This window comes from Copadichromis virginalis, linkage group LG3, assembly GCF_057382275.1.
Source record: "Copadichromis virginalis isolate Kocher_CV1m ecotype Utaka linkage group LG3, C_Virginalis_male_GT1.1, whole genome shotgun sequence".
NCBI classification, from domain to species: Eukaryota; Metazoa; Chordata; class Actinopteri; order Cichliformes; family Cichlidae; genus Copadichromis; species Copadichromis virginalis.
The window spans coordinates 18,559,553-18,576,580 of NC_140620.1; the positions used below are offsets into that span (position 1 = coordinate 18,559,553).

At 41.9% G+C, this 17,028-nt stretch overlaps 2 protein-coding genes and 2 long non-coding RNA genes across 4 annotated transcripts in view; all 4 read right to left on the reverse strand.

The window, feature by feature from the left end:
- Window positions 1-17,028, reverse strand: part of LOC146713181 (uncharacterized) — a 229,722-nt gene that overhangs the window by 82,396 nt on the left and 130,298 nt on the right. The gene's annotated exons all lie outside the window — the stretch shown is intronic.
- On the reverse strand, window positions 127-5,528 carry LOC146713187 (uncharacterized). Its single transcript, XR_014919109.1, has 4 exons — window positions 5,314-5,528; window positions 5,117-5,199; window positions 1,873-1,935; window positions 127-1,743 (listed from the first exon to the last, which is right to left on the reverse strand). It is a non-coding gene; the product is annotated as an uncharacterized LOC146713187 (long non-coding RNA).
- LOC146713188 (Fc receptor-like protein 4) lies at window positions 5,542-6,279 on the reverse strand. The gene is made up of 3 exons (XM_085452606.1): window positions 6,274-6,279; window positions 5,953-6,235; window positions 5,542-5,873 (listed from the first exon to the last, which is right to left on the reverse strand). The coding sequence occupies exons 1-3, from the start codon at window positions 6,277-6,279 to the stop codon at window positions 5,542-5,544; spliced, it is 621 nt and encodes a 206-aa protein (XP_085308732.1).
- On the reverse strand, window positions 8,853-10,190 carry LOC146713189 (uncharacterized). Its single transcript, XR_014919135.1, has 2 exons — window positions 10,150-10,190; window positions 8,853-9,911 (listed from the first exon to the last, which is right to left on the reverse strand). It is a non-coding gene; the product is annotated as an uncharacterized LOC146713189 (long non-coding RNA).

The window sequence follows — 17,028 nt, forward strand, 5'->3', positions numbered from 1 at the left end:
TGGTTGAGGTTCAGCCGCTTGCCTGTTCTTTGTTATCTGCTCTGAACAGAGGTGTGTATCAGTTAGAAACACTGTTCAAATTTTCCATCACTGCTCTTTCTGAAACCCACAGAACCACACGACAGGAACAACATGTGACAGCAAAGTTTATTGATGCTGCAGAGGAAGCAGGACAACGCTGTAGAATCAACTGCACGGTGCCACACAAAGCAAAGTTACAGAGGGCATTCAAAACAATACTTTAAATTTATATTTTAGTTACTTTTAGTTACACTACATACAGACAGACCTGTATAGCCACTGAGAGTGTAAATTATAGCGAGAGGACACTGCACAATATAGACAAGTAAATATTATAAGTCAAATTCCTCAGGTCTGATGGGCTGTGTGGACCAGTTAGAGACCAGCAGCTGGTCATTGGTTGGACTGGTGGACTACAGCTATATAAATAAACTTGCCTTGCCTTACAGTGAAGAGTAGACAACGTCTGAACACAGACACACACACAGTTGAAATGGTGTGAGAATAGAGAATAAAAGGCTAAAACTAAAACTCATCTGATATGTTTATGTAAAGTAAACTGACAGAATGGGGAGAGGATTTAAAGCACTTTGGTGATAAATTTAAATTTGCTGTTGAGGGTTCGGTGAGATAGTGACGTCATCTCTCTGAAGATCAAACTGGTTACAGGAGAAACAAACTGTAGATAAAGCTTCATATGTGTGAGTTCAGTTTGAAGTTAAACTGATCAGCTCCAAATTTGGGAGGAATTTAAAGAAGTTTCAATATTAAGCCTGAAGTATGATGTAAATGTGAAGGATTAAATAATAAATAAAAAATGTAAAGTATGATATTGCACAGCATCTGCACCCGATAATATTTTTGACATTAAAGTGATTTCAAATTGCCTCTCTATCACACACCAAACTATGAGGTCAAGTTTAACCCATTAACAGCCAATATGCCGCACAAAAAATGTTAACTACAAAATGTGAAATAAACTCAGTAAAATTAATTACTGAGAGGACAAATCTCCCTATGTTCATACAGTTTACAAGATGTTCACAGCTTACAGGTGGAGGATGCTGCTGATGTGATTTCATCTTTATAAAAGTGATTTTTACAATTGACCTGCTGAGTTTGTTTGTTGCATAAATGATATTCAACTATTTATAAAAAGGAACAGAAGACAAGGAAAAAAAACTTAATAATCTTTATGCTCGCTTCTATTAAACAAAAGAGACAAACCCTACATCACATTAAAAAGATTAGAGCCTCATTAATGCAGAGGATACATGAACCACCAGGCAGAGCTGTTATGATGTCACATCAGGAGTTTAAAATATGTCTGTGTGGGAAAAAAACACTTAGAGAAACATCCAGTAACTTCCATGAAAATAGTAGTTACTGGATGTACCTCCAGTTCTATGAATAGTTGTGTTGTCTCCTAAAGTGTGGACAGACTGTTGTGGACATGTTCCCCTCATGAATACAAGGAACAGTAATGTAACCTAGTCGGATAAAATCAGATATAAGTCATAAGCTTTAGTTTTACTTTCATTCTTGGGGCAAATTCTGCTGATCCTGATACTTTTGTACTTTGACTTATGTAACATTTTAAAATCAGACCTGACATACCAGTGAAAGGGTTTGGACACATTTCTCATGAGATCATTTCAGTAAATATTATGATGACACAAATGTACAAAATACATCTCTTTTCTTCTTTTCTTTTCTTCTGTCCTGCACAGTAAACATTTAGTCAGATCGCAAAACTCTCGATGACAGTAAAGCATTACTGTAGAATGTAACAGTTACAATTCATAACATGATACCAGTGATATTCTGAAAGTGACTAAAGAGCAGCTGTACCTGTTTGTCCATAAACGATGTCTTCAGTTCTCAGGGCTGAGTGGACGGGAACAGGATCACTCTCTGTACAATGAAACACACACAGAGGACATCACTGCAAATGCTACAAGTTATAAAAGTGTTTTTAAAAAAGACAACAACTTATCACTGCTTCTTATACAATGAAAATATTTCCTAAAATTTTCACCAATTCTTTTTTGTGTGGATAAGACCACACTTGTTATATTTGTTCATTGATTTTAAACAATATGAGAAGAAAAAACATTTTATCAGAAGGTACAAAACAGACCCACACTTTGTCACACTGTATATATTGTGTTGACAGATTCCTGTTTGTCTTCATTTATCAGCTCAGTGGAAACAGCAGTGGGGGCTGCTGTGGTTTTACATGCAGTGTTTTTAAAGGACAGTTTGAGGTGCTGAGGTGTGGTTCATTTAAATTTTACTTCAAACATTCTTTTCATGCAGAGTTCTAATGTTATCTTGTCTTTTAATTCATCAAAAGTAGAATAAAGAGTTCTGTTTTTATGTTTTATACAAATGTTCATCATCCAGTGATGACAAATTTACTGCATTGAGGTTGGTTCATGACATCTGCCGTGCATAAATACATCCTGATCACAGGCATAACAACAACTCAAAGTGAGATGCTGTGGCCTATCATAAGCTCTGATGATCTTCTTCAGCTGTTCTATCACAAGCATAAAACAGATTTACTCATAAATACAAATATAATGTCTGTACGTGTGGAACAAAGAACAGCCCAATAACCAGGGATCCTGAGACTGACTGGACCAGGATGTTATGCAAACTATAAAATGATTCAAACCATATCAGTAAAATACAAAACTGTGACATATATGTGAGCAGAACTGATCTTGATTCTGTTTGCACACTAACAATCCTGCAGTACAACCTGAGCAGATGAAGTATTTTTATCTGACAGAGGAAACATGACGACCACAGAGCTGTTAGTTTCTGTTAACAGACTAACCACAGGCTGAAAAACACACAGCCCAACATGCAAAGAAGAGCATTGATTATCACCTACAAACTCACAACATACAACTCTGTTCTGTCAGCCGAGCATAAAACAGCTTTTCTCTCTCCTGTCTCACAGCTTTCAGCTTTCTCAGGCTCTCTGCTCTCTGTTGGTCTCTTCATCTCTCCTGGATTTAGTTGGCACAAAAACTCCAGAGAGCACAAGTTCTAGAAGACAGAACTACAAGGTTTAAAGATATTTAAGACTTTAATGCTGAAATGAAAATCAATTTTTAAAAAAAGATCCGTCCATTTGCAGCAGGAGCGTGATTATTATGAACAATCACTGAATGTCAACTGGGAAAAAGTTTTAAATGTTATTTTGTCAAAGACTGAAACAGTGCTGCTACTATAGCTACATATTATACTGCACCACTCAGAAACCTTTAAAATAAAATGTGCACAGATTTTGTTAAAGTTGCCAAATTCAAAACTGTCAGAGATTATCAGTAGATGCAGCTAATCTATCAGTATGAGAAGCCTACATGATATTCTTCCTGAGATAAAAACATTTTCAGACAGCATTACATCTGAATCTAAGGTCAAGGTCACCAATGTTTGAACTTGTATGAGATTTTTTGTACGTAGTGAGTTGTTGTATTCATAAAGTTGTGTGACACATTGTCTCCAAAAGTTGATTCTGTTCATCTGGACGTAGCGTTTTGTGGGAGAAACGTTTCGTCACTCATCCAAGTGACTCCTTGAGTCTCAGCTGACTGCAGGTTTCCCCAATCTTATAAACAGTACATTTGCATAATGACTCATAATGAATCAAAGACCATTGATCAACTGTCTGTATGATCAACTCGGTCACCTATAACATCTCCAAGTTTCTGGTTTCGATCCTCAACCCGCTGGTGGGCAGCTCTGAGCACCACATCCAGAACACGTTGGACTGAGAAGGTGAGAGATGTCATTATGGAGGCAGATGAAACCATGGTCTCGTACGACGTTGCATCTCTCTTCACTTGCATCCCAGTCACGGAAGCGTTGGAGGTAGTCCGTAAGAGATTACAGGATGACACCAACCTCAGAAACAGGACCACTCTCAGCATCGACCAAGTGTGTTTGCTTTTGGAACTGTGTCTCCATTCCACCTCTGTCACATACAAGGGTGGCCAATTTGTACATGGAAGAAGTGGAAAAGAGCGAACACCATCCCCACTGACACAGCGGCCAGGGAGGCAGAAGAACAGCACATCAAGAAGGCCCTGAGTAAATGTGGTTATCCCAGCTGGACTTTTGTCAAAGCTGGAAAGGCACCTAAAGAAAGCTCCAGCTAATCCAGGAGAGAAGGACAACCGCTGCTCAAGCGAAAAGCTGTAGTGATCCCATATGTGTCAGGAGTATCGGAACAGTTGAGATGCATTTTTTTCTAAACGCCGCGTCTCTGTGGCTTTTAAACCCCAAAACACACTGTGCCAAAAATTGATCCACCCAAAGGATCGGGTCCCCGACACAAACAGAGTAACATAGTGTACGCTGTTAAGTGCCAGGAGGATTGCCAGGATTTATACATCGGGGAAACCAAACAGCCTCTGGTGAAGCGGATGGCACAGCACAGAAGAGCTACCTCGTCAGGCCAGGACTCTGCAGTCTGTTTACACCTACAGGCCAGTGGACACTCTCTCAATGATGAGGATGTACACATCCTGGACAGGGAGGAACGCTGGTGTGAGCGCGGAGTCAAGGAGGCCATTTACGTGAAAAGGGAAAGACCATCACTGAATCGAGGAGGGGCCTAAGGGTACATCTGTCACCATCTTACAATGCTGTGATTGCAGCCATTCCCCAACTCTCTGTGAATGGTACTCATGGCCATTGATCAGTGGTTGTTGATCAGTGGTCATGAGAATTTGCATAATTATGATTAAGGAACTGACGTCCCAGCCCATTGTTCCTTCACTGAGCTGGTTTCAGTCATTATGCAAATGTACTGTTTATAAGATTTGGGGAAACCTGCAGTCAGCTGAGACTGAAGAAGCCACTTGGATGAGTTACAAAACATTTCTCCCACAAAACGCTACGTCCAGATGAACAGAATCAACTTTTGGAGATTTACTTACCTGGATGATTGAGCATGCATGAAGACGTGTGACACATTAGTTTAAGCTCAGTGAGTTCACAGAGTTCCTTTAGCCAAGTTTTATAATTCCTCTAAATATTAACATGAAGCCTAAACACACAGCGCATTAAAAACTACCTCTGCTTCCTCTGATTGGCTGTTGTTGATGACTTGAGATTTTCTGTGACTGTACGTGATGTCATCTCTAACTTCTCCATCAGCTGAAATGAGCCAGAATGAACAGCAAATTGATTTACTGTTTCATGCTGTGAGAAAAATATTAGTGAGTACCACATCAAAATAATTTACTGTGAAAAACAAAGTCTGAGTCTCACCTTCAGTTTTCCTGTGAACACATCGTCCCCCTAACAGAACCAGTAACACCAGTAAGAACCCACAGATCGATTTAAGAAATGACAACACAGAGAGAGCAGTGGAGGACAGTGATGGAGGAGAAGTGGATGAAGAATGAGGTGTGGATGTAGGTGGAGGTGTGGATGTAGGTGGAGGTGTGGATGTAGGTGGAGGTGTTGATGTAGGTGGAGGTGTGGTGGTGTGTTCCCCTAAAATAAAGCAAACACAGTCATTAAGTTGTCGTCACATTGTGAATGTTGAAAGCTGCAGAAACACAGACAGGTGAGTGTGTCACCTGTGACAGTGATCCAGCTGGATGGAGACTCTCCATGACCGCTGATGTCACACTTGTAGAGGCCTTCATCAGACCTGGAAACATGCTGGATGGTCATGTGACCTGTAGGCTGCTTCCTGATGAGGGAGCCATCTTTATAGAAAGCAGCTGGGAGGTTGGAGGGAGTGGTCTCTGTTTTACAGAGCAGAGTGACGTCATCTCCCTCCATCACAGGGAGGACAGGACTCTGCAGGATCACTGATCCACCTCAACACAGAGACAAACTACAGCATTTCATCCATTTACACACAGCTTCATCAACACTAACTCCACACACTCAGCTTACCAGTGACTGTCAGGTTAACCATGTTACTGATGGGACCCTCTCTGGACTCACACCAGTAAACTCCACTGTCCTGAGGGAAAAAAGTGATGTCACAGGAAGAACCAGACCATCTTCCCCACCCATCTCCACACTGAGTGATGTTTCCTTTGCTTGTGTTTCTCCTCAGAGACCATCCAGCAGAGCTGTCGTCCTCCTCACAGCTCAGAGACACAAAGTCTCCTTTAAAGAGCTGAGAGCTGCTGGGACTCACAGTCAGACGAGCTGTGAGGGTTACAATGAAAAACTGTTGATATTTTATATTTTATAACTTCTGTCTTAGACAGTCATTAAAAATTTTTGCTTTGTCAATTTTATGTCTGAAACTCAATCAGGTCATATCAGTGAGCATTTATCAGGTTTAAACTGTGACAGAAGAAGATTACTGACCTTGGTTTGTTGTGCAGCTCAGCAGTGAGATCAGAACTAAAGAGAAATGACACTCAGGTTGATTTGAGGTGAACATAAAGAACAACTCCACACAAACAGCTGACAAACTGTTTGTGTGGAGTTATGGAAATATGGTATCTAACCAGATTCTTACTCTAGATGGCATTGGCTTCCAGTAACACTGTGAGGAACCTTGGAGTCATTTTTGACCAGGATATGTTCGTCAATGCACATTTTAAACAAATATGTAGTATGACGTATGTATGTGTATGATGCTAAAAAACTACTTCACGCATTTATTACTTCCAGGCTGGACTACTGTAATTCATTATTATCAGGATGTTCTAAAAACTCCCTGAAAAGCCTTCAGTTAATCCAAAATGCTGCAGCAAGAGTCCTGACAGGGACAAGAAAGACAGCATATTTCTCCTGTTTTGGCTTCCCTTCATTGGCTTCCTGTTAAATCCAGAATTGAATTCAAAATCCTGCTCCTCACATACAAGGTCTTAAATAATCAGGCCCCATCTTATCTTAATGACCTTGTAGTACCATAACTTCGCTCTCGCTCTGCAGGCCTACTTGTTGTTCCTAGAGTATTTAAAAGTAGAATGGGATAGAATCCATTCAATGACAATTTTTACATTTTTTACATTTTACATTTTTACTCTTTGTAAACATCAACCATTCAGCTGCTAGAACAGTAATCAGTGTGATTATATGGGACACCTTCAGTCCTAGAGTTAATCGTTTCTATTCAGCCTGATTTGTTTTTCATGTCTTCTCCTCCATCATCAGTTATCAGGAGAGCAGACAGTCAAAGTACAAGAATTCAAACAAACACAGAGATTCTACTTACAGAGCAGACACAGCACAGATGTTTCCTTCATCGTCCTTCTCACTCATTTGAGCTTCTTTTCATTTCTGTCACTGACACCAAGTAAAGCCCGCCCTCTTCCTCTGAGCACCAGCTTTCTATTGGTTCAAACACAGAGGTGGTAACTCATGTTATGCCTTGTCTAAAGATAGACGTGAATAGAATTATTTAAATATACAGCACATCAGTGAAAAAGCTCAAGTGTAGATTTTTTTCTGGAAATACTTTGAAATAAAATGCTGTGGCTTAAAGCTGCCACACTAACACACACGACCAGAAGATCATGAGTGTTTTAAGATCATCTGATTATATTTCATAACTGTCATGGAACATTTATTCTCCCAAATCATTTATAATTATGGCCACTAGAGGGCGGCGTTTGACCCTAAAGTCTATCCGATTGTTCAGTCTGACGTCACTAGCCGTGTCTGGGTCTAAACTCCGCTGCAGGTCCATATATCAAACGATCACTATGGCATTACTGAGAGTTGAAAAACTGTCTAAAGTCTTTCATCTTTAATAAAATGATCAGCGTTCTGCTCTACCAGGTGTAACAATTGAGTTTAACATCCAGGCATCCATGAAAACGGAATTTATGACATTTAACGGAGTTAGAAGTTAGCAGGGAGTTAGCTCGCTAGCTTCTATCTAAATACAATATAGCATGTCCTGACTGCGGGGTTTTGGAAACAAATTAAAACGTACAGCTCTGCTATCACTTCCAGCATAAATGAAGACAGAAAACTAAACAGCAGTGACGTTTGCAGGGTTACTGAAGTTGGGCTAGCTGGTATATAATGATGTGCTACGTGACCGCTAGCGACACAGCTATGTTTGCATAATATACACAAGCTAACTTTTTTTCCACTCGATAAAAGTTAACGTGAGTGTTCTCGGTGGTCATGAACAAATGTATTCGCATGGCAGGATGCTGTAAAAGGACCAAACTTCAGCCAGGAGAACAACTGAGATAATCCATCCACAATACGAGGTTAGTCATTCATATACTGCTGCATGGGCTGGGCTGTAGTTACATCCTAAGGTTTTAAAAACTGAGCTTAAATAAATGATTAGTGGTAATAAAAGCCGAGGGAGGTCAACAGTGATCACTGACTGCAGTCAGTGATCAAAAGCCATATTAAACGCAGACTACTTTAGACCCGGAAGTAGGATTCGTCGCGTCATCACTGAACAACCGGATAACGATACAAGCAAATTGTCAGTGATGCTTCTAGTTTGTTTTGCCTAGTTCTCATTAGCAGTCAGTTCCTTCATTTTTACATATAATATTGCATTACTTTTTAATTAGGTAATGCGGCTACATTAGAGAGCTTTAAGGGGGCTTTTATTGTGAAAATGTTGCAGGTTGCACGATGATCAGATAGCAGACATGTAGATGAGGCTGATGTGGAGAAATGATTTTAGAATATGTTTATGATCTAATCAGGAGCTCTCCTATAGCAATTCATTGTTTTGTTCCAACACGCCACAAACTTAACAATGACATCATCATCAAAACTGGAGCCACTGATTAGTCCGAGTTTTGAGTTCAAACTCTGCTGAACTAAATTAAAAGAATTAAAAGACAACATGCCATAAAAATGTTTTCAAAACTTTATTGTCAATAAACAGAGTCACAAAAAATAAATTAATTAATTAATCAATCAATAACATTTGACCTGATTTTGAAATGTAGACTGCAGTAACAGAAATGCATTCATGGAGAGAAAAGATAAAAAAAATCAGAGAAAACATCTAAATCTGCAGTTGCACTGACGAAACACATAACACTGTACATTATAACATTCATTCAGTTGAAGATGATCAATAAATCCTAAACACTATCAGGCAGATCACTGATCGTTTATAATCCACAGTAATCCATCGTTTCTTCACCACATGCAGTGTTTATGGTGCAGGTTGGTTCAGTCAGTATCAATAATTATACTGTAACAGCTGATCTCTGCATGAGGATTAATTTGTGTTGTTCAAACCTCACAGAACCAGTTTGATCTCACAAACAGCTGAACCTGAAGATGAAACACACTCAGTGACTCTGTTATTGTAACATACAGGACACTGAAGTGACAAATAAGGAGGGCAAACCAATGATGAACAAAGTCTGCTCACAATCACAGATTTGTTTAAAATGAGTTCACTCAGAAGCTGAATATTTTATTTTGAAAAACGTTGATCTTGTTTGATGTGTATTTGTTTGATAATGTGACCTCCTGTGTTCTCCACATATGAAGTGAGGCAGAAATGAAAATAACTTTAAGACTTGAAACTTACACTGGGATGAGCAGCTAACCTGATAAAATAAGTCACAGATTTCAATGCTGTAGGTTAATCATGTGAAATTTCATGTAACAATCTAAACAAGTCTGATGAAAATCAGAGAAATGTGAAATCAAAAATAAATATGGACGCGTTTGATGTCCCTCTGATTGAGGTTCAGCATTATTAGTTTCTTTGTCTTAAAATCATCCTTCTTGATTTCAGTGAAACAGAATTTAGGACTGTAATGAGCAAGTAGATTCATAGTTCACCTTCTTAACCTTCTTTTTTCGGTAGATCAAAAAAGAAACAACAGCAACAAACAGAAGAACAGCAGCAACTGAAAGACCGATGATGAGTCCAACAGACCCTCCTGGCTGACCTGCAGGTGAGAAACAGGTGTGAGGTGTCAGCTGTCAGGTAGGTGATGAGTGAAGAACAGAACAGAATCCATTTCCTCTTCAAACTGCTGTCAGACATTATCTACTGCACTCTGATCACATCACTCAGACCAGCTGCTTTCTACAAAGTCTCATCAACAACATCTTTACAAACAAACATCAACAACCAGGAAGCAGCTTCACCTCTGATCACACACACACTCAACTCTACTCACTCACCTGGAGGATCAACAACACTCAGGGTGATGCTGCTGATGAGGGCATATGAGGCTGTTGCAGAGGAGCTTCAAACCATCTGTATGTTTCTGGATGACACCACACTCGTATGTTCCAGCGTCATTAATCGTCACGTTCTTCAGAATCAAAGACACGTCTCCATCCTTCATCTGTCTGTCCTGCAGATCCACCCGGTTCTTAAAAGATGGATGCTGGTGATCTGGATCAAAGTGCCCGTCCCGGTACAAAAGGACTTGTCCAGACTCCAGGTCAGTTTTGCTCCACTCTACAGCTGTGATGTTGTTGTTTGGAGCTCGACATGTCAGATTGACGTTCTTCTGTCCAGATTCAACTGTGATGTTTTTCTGTGCTGAAAGAGGAAACAACACAGAGCAGAGAGGTTAAAGGCTAAAGTACAACTGTTTACTTCTGCAGCAGATTGAGATATATCTGACTGGCATTGGAATTAGTCACTAAAAGATCGAGAAAAAAAAAAAAGAAAAAAAAGCTAAAGTTAAGAAACAAAATGTTTCTTTCGTTTGTTTGTTTTTTGCTGTTTTATTAACTTTTTTAAATCTTTGACCATTAATGGTAAATGGCCTGTATTTATATAGCGCTTTACTCAGTCCCTAAGGACCCCAAAGTGCTTTACATATCCAGTCATCCACCCATTCACACACACATTCACACACACATTCACACACACATTCACACACTGGTGATGGCAAGCTAATGTAGTCACAGCCACCCTGGGGTGCACTGACAGAGGCGAGGCTGCCGGACACTGGCGCCACCGGGCCCTCTGACCACCACCAGTAGGCAACGGGTGAAGTGTCTTGCCCAAGGACACAATGACCGAGACTGTCCAAGCCGGGGCTCGAACCGGCAACCTTCCGATTACAAGACGAACTCCCAACTCTTGAGCCACGATCGCACAATGTGTGTTGTTGATCTCCTGATCTCCAAATTAGTTTTCAGTTTCCGTTTCAGTTCAGAAATTTTTTTGTGTGTGTGTGTGTGTGTGTGTGTGTGTGTGTGTGTGTGTTTAAGTGTTGTGGTTGAGGGGTCGTATGGCTTGATAATAGAAACTGTTTTTAAGTCTTGTAGTCCGAGCAGACAGACTCTTGTAACGTCTGCCAGATGGTAACAAGGAGAACAGCTGATGTGCTGGGTGGCTGTGGTCCTTGATGATGCTGTGTGCTTTACAGAGGCATCGTTTAAGATGTCCTGAATGGCAGGAAGGCTCATGCCAGTGATGTGCTGGCAAATTACCTACCTTATCTACCTTAAAAACCTTCATATAAACACACCATACCAAAAAAAAAAAAAAAAAACCTCAAAAGGTGACCTCTGGCAGCAGACATAAGGTACTAACCCAAAAAAGACTCTTACACCAAGAAAAACACGTCCTGATAATAAGTGAATATAATGTGTGAGAGAAAGCAGCCTCTCATTATGAGACACTGTGAGTCTCTGCATGCTGCCTTTATGGAGCTACAGCTGTTTGTATACACTGAACTAAAAGCTTTGTAGCTGCATACTGACCCCTGAAACTACAACACATCACACAGACACACACATTACACTTCTTTGTCTCTGTGAGATCTGATCACACCGACATGTTAGGTCCACACAGACTCCACCCAGCCTCGTGTCTCCTTCACAAACACGGAAAAACTGAATCAATATGAAAATAAATCTTCAGGAAATGTTGTTAACATGTAAACAGACTGATGCTTTTCCTCTCTGTCCCACAGAGTGAATCTCACCTGCAGAGACAAACACGAAGAGGCCGACAAACAGCAAAGTCGAGCAGAGCGACGCAGTCACAGCAGACATTTCCGTGTTCTTCAACTCTGACGCTTCGATTGTTCTAAATGTCTCAGGATGGTTTTATTGAAATAACTGAACCTGAGTTTAAATCCTGACTACGTGAGATTAAATTTAAGGTTTAAATGATCCTGAAAGTCTCTGACTGAGAACAGATCTGACTTTTTAGACACTCGTTCAAACTCAATACGTCCAAGTCATCGTCTCTGCAGGAAGTCACGTCAGAGTCACGTGTGTTTACGCTGCTGTAGGGTGACCATAAATAAGTGCGTCATAACTAAAGCGGTGAAATCTGAAGCAGGTCTGAGTGTTTAACAGGTTCAGTTCTTGAATGATCTCCACAGAACAACACAAACATCTCATCATCAAGCATCAGCTACATTAGGGGTGGGCAACTCCAGACCTCGAGGTGTCCCTGCAGGTTTTAGACGTGTCCTTGAACCAACACAGCTGATTTAAATGGCTAAATTAGCTCCTGCAGTTCTCCAGAGGCCTGGTAACGAACTAATCATGTGATTCAGGTGTGTTGACCGAAGGTAAGATCTAAAACCTGCAGGCCCTCGGGGCCTGGAATTGCCCACCCCTGAGCTACATACTAAAGACCATCATCAGTCAAAGGACTTCAAAATGACGTCACTGTATAAAATGTATATTGTACTATGGAGGAGGCAGCATTGTTTAAAGACTGAAAGACATAATTTCAAACACTTACTGTTGTTATAAATCTCTGAAACCCTCAAACACGCTTCTGATCAACAGGATGGAAAAATGCTCCACTGAAAGATAAATGACATAAAACACTTTGTAAGGTCCATGTACCCTGTTGTTTTTCCACTGACCTAAAGGAACATCCTTAAAATTGATTCCACACAAGTAGAAAGTTAAATAAAATGTTACAAAACTAAAAACCAAAAGCTAAAATATAACAAGATAAAAATCTAAAAGTAATAAGACCTCAGTACCAACAGCTATCAACAAGTGGATGCACCAGTTTATCCTTGTTAACCTGATTTACAAGACAAATCTTAAACCTGTGCTAGACTATTCATCACAGTGTAGATGCTGGAGGCGTGTTTGCGTATCTGTCAGTATCCTGGTTAACTTGGATCAGCAGTGAGGGTCAGAACTAAATGTTGCTGAGTACATTTTTTCTTTTCTTTTCTTTTGTGCAGCTGTGATTACAGATGTTCTTCTGCCTTCAGAAACCATCATATGTGAATCAAACAAATGACAAAAAGACTTTCTGACCAGGTGCAGACCAGCAACAGAAAATAATAAATAAAAATAGTATAAATTTTATATTGAGAAATCATATTGTAAGAACCTGCTTTTTTAATTTGATGAACATATCAAAACTTAGATCCATGTGTCAACAAGTGAACTTTTGTCTGTACTGCTGTGGAAATTTTTTGAATAACCTGCAACACGCCCAGTGAGTCCAAAGTAGAGAGAAACATCCCAGCCAAAACAGCAGGATGATGGTGATCTCTGACGATGGGCACCATCCTCACATCTTTCATACACGCACAAACAAAAACATTCCACATTGCCCATGTCACTTGTTTTATGCTTAGCCCTCACCTAAAGCAGAAGGAGTCTAACTATCTGTGTAACATCTCCCATGAACTCACAATGGCCCCAGTGTGTGTGTGTTTGCAGTTATTTATTTGTAAAAAATGTTTGGTATCATGTATGATTTTCGTTCCACTTCTCACGTGTACTCCACTTTGTGTTGGTCTTTCACGTGGAATTCCAATAAAATTGATTCATGTTTGTGGCTGTAATGTGACAAAATGTGGAAAAGTTCAAGGGGGGCGAATACTTTTGCAAGCCACTGTATGTGTCCACGATTGTATGCTTGTGTTTGTGTGCGACAGTTTTTCTATGTGTCCGGTCGAGTCTCTCTCTGGGAACATCTCAGGACCCCCCAGGTATGGAGGCCTCTGTCTCCCCACCACACTCCCTGCCAGTGGCTGCTGCCCTCATCCGTCAGTGTGTTGGTGGTGTTCGGTGCTGGGTGCTCAAGTGTGCACCTGTCTCACTCCCAGTGACTGCTTGGTGCAGGCTTGCCACTGCAGTCCTGTGTGGCTTCTGCACTGTGACTGCGGGGGGGCCCACGTCTGGGGCTCTCCTCAGCACTTTCCAGGAGGGTTACGCGGTTGTCTCTTTCGGTGGTCCTGCTTGGGCTTTAGCATTTTGGGGTCCTCTAGATGTCAGGGACCTGGGTCTCCTTCATGCCTGCTTCATGCTCTCGAGGGCAGGGCTATGGCTCCCCAAACCCTCTAGTAGATTGTTACATGGATAAACTTTTTGAACAGACTACTGAGTGTTTTTGAACACAAACACAGGTGTACACACGTGTGTTTACAGAAACAAACTGTATCTTCCTTCGCTGCATATCTGGCACTGTCAGCCTCACCTGCTGATCAATAACATTTAATATTTAGTATTTACTGGGGTTTTTTTATTGTTTATTTTATTTTCATTTGCTGAACACAAGACAGACTTGACTGGGGGAAAGAAAGAAAGGGAGAAAGAAAGAGGGAAAGAAAAACAGCGGGGAAGAGGGATGGTGATAAAGGGCAAAAACCAATAAAACAAACAGACAAAAAATACATATATCACCTGCTGAGAAAGAAAAAAGAAAACAAGCAGAAGAGAACAAGAGTAATAGAATAAACAACATCACAATGATACATGGGAATATGACAGTAAATACTAAATATTAAACATTATTGTGCAGCACATAAGATCAACAGAACACAGTGTGCTTTGAGGTAGGAGCCAAAAAGGGTGTAGTTTGTGGGTGTGAGCACCCGTGTGTACACCTGTGAGCATGAACGCCCTTGTTTTTAAAAGGTTCCTTCATGTAATGATCTGCTAGAGGGTGTGGGGGGGCCACAGCCCCGTCCTCCAGGGCGTGAAGCAGGTATGGAGGAGATCAAAACTCCAGATATCCAGAGGCCCCCAGAACACAAGAGACCAAGGAAGACCAACAAAGGGGCAGCTGCACCACTGTCCCAGAAAGAGCTGAGGAGAGTCCCGGATGAGGGGTCACTCAGCAGCCGTGGAGCAGAAGCCAGGGGGGGTTGCAGTGACGTGCCCGTGAGCTCCGCCGGCAGCTGCAGTGGCACAGCTGCCAGAGTGACCGAGCCCCAGGCCGAGAGGCTGGGGGCACCCCACCTCCGAAGCGAGCCCCAGGCTCCAGGCCCTGACAAGCAGCCACCAGGAGTGAGCCGGTGTGTACCTGGATGGCCATCCCCGGACACAAAGAACCACCAATGCACCGATGTCTGAGGGCGTCTGCCAGTGGCAGGGGAAGTGGTGGGGGGAGACAGACCTCCATACCTTACTTACTTACTTTACTGTTGAGCTGGGCATACACTGTGTGATTTTTGGTCCTTTTTGAGGTGATTTTTCAGGTATGCAACCATTTTGGGAGATCGGCTCAAGTTTCGTCCTAATCATGTATCGTGCATTGTGTAGTATACATGAGGTAAGGAGAAGTGATTAACACCTCACTGAAACAAACACAAAACAACAAGGAGCCAGGGTCCAAAACAAACGGGAAACAAGAGTTCAAACCAAAGTGCCCACAACAGTGCTGAGGCTCAGGAAACAATCCAAAACCAAACTCAAAACGTCCGTGAAAGAACTGAACTAAGGAAGGGTCAATAACTGAAATGAGTGTACCAGGGACGAACATGCAAGGTATAGTGGTGGTTGGGATGGTGGTTGTAGTGATGATGGATGTGCAGGTAGCAGGGCTAGTGACTGAGCAGATAACTGACTCTTAGCTGCTCTCCTCCAGGGAGCAGGAACTGGTACCGGGTCTGGCCGAACTCCAGCCATCCACACCCGAGGAACAGATACAGGTGCAGGGACAAGCTTGGTGCTGGCTGCCTTTACTCTGCGAGCTGGTGTGGGTGCAGGAGCTAACTGGACCTCTGCCAGCTCATGCACCCGAGGAACTGGTACGGGTGCATGAGCCGGCAAGGTCACAATTGTCTTCACCCGCGAACCTGGAACAATCACAGGCATAGACTGGGCGTCAGCTATCCCCACCCAAGGAACAGGTACAGGTGCAGGGAGGAACGGAGCCTCGGCCAGCCTGGGGACTGGAGCAGGGGCCAGCCGGGCCTCTGCCATCCCCACCCAAGTAACTGGTACGGGTGCAAGGGAAAGCTAGACCCGAGCCGCACTCGAAGCAGGAGTTTGAGGTGGAGAGTGGAGCTCATCAGTTGTACCAGCCACTGGGAAAGCCAGGTTAGTGGAGTCAAACACAGTATTAGCAAACAAAGATTTAAGGCCTGCTATATTTAGTAACTCTGCTGGCTTTATGCTGTCCAGGTTATTGTTAATAGTCTTTGGAGAAGTGAGTTGAGGAGCAGTCACTGGTGCTGGAGAGTTCACACAAACAGTGTCTGAATAAACTGGGTGTGAAGCCACACTAAACTCTATCTTACAAAGCACAGCCAGAGAGTTAGGACACACAGGGACCAGGACAACTGGCTGAAAAGCATGGTGCACAGAGTTAAACTGACATGACCGGGGAACGGAAAAGTTAACCTTGTCAACCAACTCTGCAGTGCCCAAACCAAATTCTTTTGCCAGTCTATGTATAGCAGACAAAATCTTGTTGCTCATAACCTTAGCAGGCACCGAATGTACAGTTTGAAACAGTCCACTAGGAAAAACAGAAACAGTCTCAGAATAGACAGACTCTGGGCTTGTAATCTTTATAGAAGCTGGAGTCTTAACACAGGCAGCCTCAGTATCTACTGGTTAAGAGGCTGCACCATACACAGGTTAGGCAACATCAACAATACTCTCCTGTGGTATAGCCTGAAAAGCATTAATAGAGTCTGGCTGGAAAATCAAACAGTCCATGGGAACAGGATGGCAAGCAGGCTAAGTACCAGGAACTACATAGTCCACATATGTGAAAACATGAAAGTCACTTCGAAGATCTGAAGTGATAATTTCGCTAGCTTGTTGGTCAGCCTCACACACACACCAGATTCACTGACATCTGTATAGTGCTCAGAAACA

Bases quoted from the DNA above. Each gene is read 5' to 3' on its own strand.
- LOC146713188 (XM_085452606.1), bottom strand. The intron at 5,874-5,952 runs GTAAGCTGAGTG...CTCTGTGTTGAG, and splicing joins GGTTAACCTGACAGTCACTG to GTGGATCAGTGATCCTGCAG.